Raw genomic sequence first — 5,262 nt, forward strand, 5'->3', positions numbered from 1 at the left:
GATTAATACAGATAAGTAAGGTAGAGAGGAAGCTGTAAAGGAGAGAGAGGATTTAGATCCTCCAGTAGATATTTTAGTGAATTAGTAGTCTCAGGAAGTGGTGCAGTGTCATGATAATATTGGAGAGACCATTCAATCTGAATGGTACCCTTCTAGATCACCACAGGTTCAGTCAAAAAATGTTATCTCAGCAAAAGCAGTAGGAGAAGCAAGCAAGTCAAGTGGTGGGAAAGTTTCTCCTTTGAAGGAAAACTCTCCAATGAGAAATTTGCATGATTTGGTTTCTCATAATATAGTAGAGGAGTTCAGGCAGCCATCAGAGAAAATAGAAGATAATGTGATTAAAGACAAAGATGCAGACTCAGTGCCAGATTCTCCTTCCAAAAAAGCTATAAAGGGGGGAAAGATAGGAAAGAAAAAAGGTCCAGCACAAGTTCAAGCACCAGTTAGAGTGTTGTCAAAGAGAACTGCTTCTAAAGCTATTGTTAAATGATGAAAGCTTTCATATGGAATATAAGGTCTGTGAGAACTCAACAAGCTTTTCATAGATTACGAATGTTGCACATACATCATAAATTCTCTTTTATTGCTTTGATGGAGCCTTTTCAACAAGCAAGATGTATTGATAATTATAGAAGGAAATTAGGAATGACTCATGCTGGAGTAAATAATTCAGGAAAAATTTAGTACTTTATAGAGGACAACATGGATGTAGAGGTGATTTCTGATTCTGTACAACAAGTTTCCTTGAAACTGGTTTTCCTAGATCTGAATAAAACCTTAGTCATCACACTAATTTATGCAAAGTGTGATGAAAGGGAAAGATTACAGTTATGGGAGGACATATATGATGTAGCAGGTTCCACTAATTCTCCATGGTTAGTTGGAGGGGACTTCAATGTTGTGTTGCATGAAGATGAGAAAATAGGTGGGATTCCTGTTCAGCCTCAAGACTATGAAGACTTTGCCTTTTGTGTGAATTCTTGTGAACTATTGGAAACTGGTTTTAAAGGGAGTCATTTTACTTGGTGGAATGGTAGAGGAGGTGCTGATTGTATTTTTGAGAGATTGGATAGGGTTTTCTTCAATCAACAGTTTCAGCAATAAATTTGCTGACATTAAAATAGAGCATTTGGCAAGAACTGGCTCTGACCATGCTCCTCTACTAATCTCTTTGAAGGAGCAGGGTCAGGTGGTGATAAGGCCCTTTAAATTCTTAAAATTCTGGATAGAACACCAAGATTTTCTATCTGTTGTTCGCAATAATTGGGCCTCATAGGTGACAAGGAATCCTTTTATTTTGTTTAAACAAAAGTTGAAGCATCTAAAAGGTATTCTATCTGCATGGAGTAATGAGGTATATGGTGATATTTTTAAACATTTGATGATTAGAGAAGAAATAGTCAGGCTCAAGGAAGAGTTTTTTGAGACTGATCCTTCCCCTATGAACAGAATGGTTCTCCAACAGGCTCATGCTGAACTCAAAAAGTATTTACACTTTGAGGAGGAATTCTGGAGGCAAAAAGGCAAATGTAACATGGTTTGCAGAAGATGACAGAAATAGTAGATTCTTTCATAATCTTGTAAATGGTAGGAGAAAGAGATTACTAGTAAAAAGAATTCAGAATGCTAATAGTGATTGGTTAGAAGAAGCTTCAGACATGGCTAGGGAAGCAGAAAGTTTCTTTAAAAAAATTCTCACGGGAGGAGGAATCTCCGATTTTAGTTTACCGAATCACATTCAGCTATGGTAACTCGAGGATGGCAATTTAACTTTGGTGGCTTTGCCTGATATAGAATAAGTTAAAAGTGCAGTGTTTGCAATGAATGGTGACAGTGCTTGTGGTCCTGATGGTTTTTCTGGGGCTTTCTTCCAAATCTGTTGGAATATAGTAGGGGTTGATGTGTTCAATATTGTTAAAGCCTTTTGTGAAGGTTTTACTCTTCCAAAGTCAGTTACACATACTAATGGTGTCGCCGCCTAAGAAGAATGATGTACGACTTATCGATATGAGGCCTATAAGCTTGAGTAACTTTATTAATAAAGTTATTTCAAGAGTTGTGCATGGAAGACTGGAATCTGTACTGCCTAAGCTCATCTCTACAAACCAATCAGGTTTTTGTCACGACCCAACCCCGTAGGCCGTGACTAGTGCCCGATCTGGGCACCCAAACACACCTATCAAAGGCTATCACAAGGTATATCAAATGCATCCAAGTATATAACAGAAGCCGACTAGGTTGAGTTCCAAATATATAAAATTTCCGTAAAAATTTTAAGGAGTTTCCTTTGTTTTACGGACTATGCAAAATAACCCGCGTATTTTAAAATACCAACAAAGGCCACACAGGGCCAACAGAGCAACATATATATATATGCGGGCCGACAAGGCTGCCGCAGCGAATGAAATCGCCCAAACACAACATATACAAACATAACCGTACGGAAGTAGGCACAACCCACAAAACATGGCCACAGACCTCTAAACAGACAGACAGAATCATATGACGGGACAGGGCCCCGCCGTACCCCTGAATGAATATATACAAATGCATGAACAAATATATACCAAAAATATAAGCTCCGGGATGAGAGGAGCACTCCAAATAGCATAAGAGGGTGTCCTAAACAGGTGGATCACCAAACTGTGCGTCCGTACTGCGGCATGAAACGCCCTTCGAAGAAAGGGGTCGACACGAAATATGTATAGAGTATGCAAAGCAGAAAATGTAATATACAAATCCGAGATCAAATCGAAATAGAGGTACAAAAAGTAAATGCATTTCCGAAATATCAAAATGTTACTTCAAAATATAAATCATGCATGTGGCACGGAAATATGGTCGCCCGCCCGTCGATGGCACCATAACACAAGATAACACCGTAAAGTTTCAAATCTCCGAATCTCCGCCTACATATCATACACGCATATCGCCATACACGCATCAAACCAAATATAAGTGAACCCGGCTCGAGCGAGAACTCGGTGAACCATAAACACAAGATAACACCTGAGTATATAATAATGCGCACGACAATGTAACCGGCTCCGGGAACCGGCGAACGATATCATAGTAGGCACGAGCGGAGTAGCGAGTAATCATATGCATAAAATCATTATCATAAATCCATAAGATAAGTAAAATAGTCATACTCGAAATCGGAATAATAATTATCACTTTTGTTTCAAAGGTTATCGAATTCACATAAAAGGGCGTCGCAGGACCCACGGACGAGTATAGACCCGAACTGAGCCCGCCTATGAAAAACATACTCATTCTATATCATACAAGCTCCTACAAAAATTTCAAAGCAAACCGAGCTTTTCTGAGAAAGTTATGGGCGTTTGAACTTTTGGAATCGCTAAAGAATAAGCTTTAAAACCAAAAATCAGCTTTCATGAAATCTTTACAAATTATGAATTCCAAGGATATAAGAATCAATGTTATGGCATATGAGCACAAGAATACCAAGGAAACACATGCGAATCATAGACAAGCTCGGATTGCGAAAATAGAGTTTCCTAGAGGCTCGTATCATAGCCTACTTTTACTAAGGCATGCCAAAAAGAAAGGTTACTTTACATACCTCAAACGCTCTCCAAAATGATCCAAACTCAAGCTAATCCAACCTATGATTCGGCTGCCCACGATCTATAAACAAGCCATAAAATGCCAAACATTAGCTAATGACTTTTAGGCCTCATTTCAAAATTCGCCCTTAATTCTACGTAAATTTGGGCAAAGATTTCCCCGTAAATAGGCCACCCCGAGAATTTAACTCGGCCATATCAATCAACAACAACAACAATAACCAACCTAGCAACATCAACAACCAATCCGAAAAGCAATACAACAACAATAGCTTTCTTTTCCATTATTCAACAACTTACATAAATTCAATTCGACGACTTACCTTCAAGCCAAAATCGACGCTTATACATTCACATACTAACCCAAACCCCTACCAACAATATTTAAGGACATTCTAAGCAATTCATACAACATTTTCGACAACCCAAATTTTTCCAAATTAGGCCGAAAACAGCCCCTAAACCGAGAGCAAATTTCCTATACCCATTCCTCATTTTCATGTCATGATTTGTATCCACAATTTATTCTAACAATGCTATCTCATCCATATACCAATTACATTAAATATACAATAGCCTCCAAATCAGTCCGCAACATTTACAACATCAATTTGAGTCAATAAACATTCATTTCCAACATAAAATTCATAGCGACGACGATTAAAACATTAAGCGATATTCATTCGTTCATTGTCATTTAATATGACCCATTTCGACCAACACTAAACATATACATAAATGGATAATTCTCAATCGTTCTTGTCACGACCCAACCCCGTAGGCCGTGACTAGTGCCCGATCTGGGCACCCAAACACACCTATCAAACGCTATCACAAATTATATCAAACACACCCAAGTATATGACAGAAGCCGACAAGGCTGTATTCCAAATTTAGATAATTTCCAGAAAAATTTCGGCAGAGTTTCCTTTGTTTTACGGACTATCCAAAATAACCCTGCGCACAGAAAATACCAACAAAGGCCACACAGGGCCAACAGAGCAACATATATATATATGCGGGCCGACAAGGCTGCCGCGGCGAATGAAATCGCCCAAACACAACATATACAAACATATACATAGCATATCGCCATACACAGCATCACACCAAATATGAGTGGAACCCGGCCCTCAAGCGATGAACCCGGTGAACCATAAACACAACATAACACCGGAACGTATCATAATGCGCAAGACAACAGAACCGGCCCGGGAACCGGCGAACGATATCATAGTAGACACGAGCGGAGTAGTGAGTAATCATATGCATAAACTCATTATCATAAATCCAAAAGATAAGTAAAATAGTCATATTCGAAATCGGAATAATAATTATTACTATTTGTTTCAAAGTTATCGAATTCACATAAAAGGGCGTCGCGGGACCCACGTACGAGTATAGACTCGAACTGAGCCCGCCCATGAAAAACATACTCATTCTACGTCATACAAACTCCTACGAAAATTTCAAAGCAATCCGAGCTTTTCTGAGAAAGTTATGAGCGTTTGAACTTTTGGAATCGCTAAAGAATAAGCATTAAAATAAAAAATCAGCTTTCATGACATCTTTACAAATTATGAATTCCAAGGATATAAGGATCAATGTTATGGCATATGAGCACAAGAATATCAAGGAAACACATGCGAATCATAGACAAGCTCGGATT

At 38.6% G+C, this 5,262-nt stretch overlaps 1 protein-coding gene across 1 annotated transcript; it reads left to right on the forward strand.

Moving 5' to 3' along the window:
* Positions 1-705: 705 nt before the first annotated feature.
* Positions 706-1,985, forward strand: LOC132042884 (uncharacterized). The gene is made up of 4 exons (XM_059433389.1): positions 706-1,045; positions 1,128-1,187; positions 1,453-1,750; positions 1,838-1,985. Exons 1-4 carry the CDS (start codon positions 706-708, stop codon positions 1,983-1,985), a joined length of 846 nt encoding a protein of 281 aa, XP_059289372.1.
* The last annotated feature ends 3,277 nt before the right edge of the window (positions 1,986-5,262 follow it).

The sequence above is a fragment of the Lycium ferocissimum genome, unplaced genomic scaffold, assembly GCF_029784015.1.
Source record: "Lycium ferocissimum isolate CSIRO_LF1 unplaced genomic scaffold, AGI_CSIRO_Lferr_CH_V1 ctg18913, whole genome shotgun sequence".
Taxonomy (NCBI): Eukaryota; Viridiplantae; Streptophyta; class Magnoliopsida; order Solanales; family Solanaceae; genus Lycium; species Lycium ferocissimum.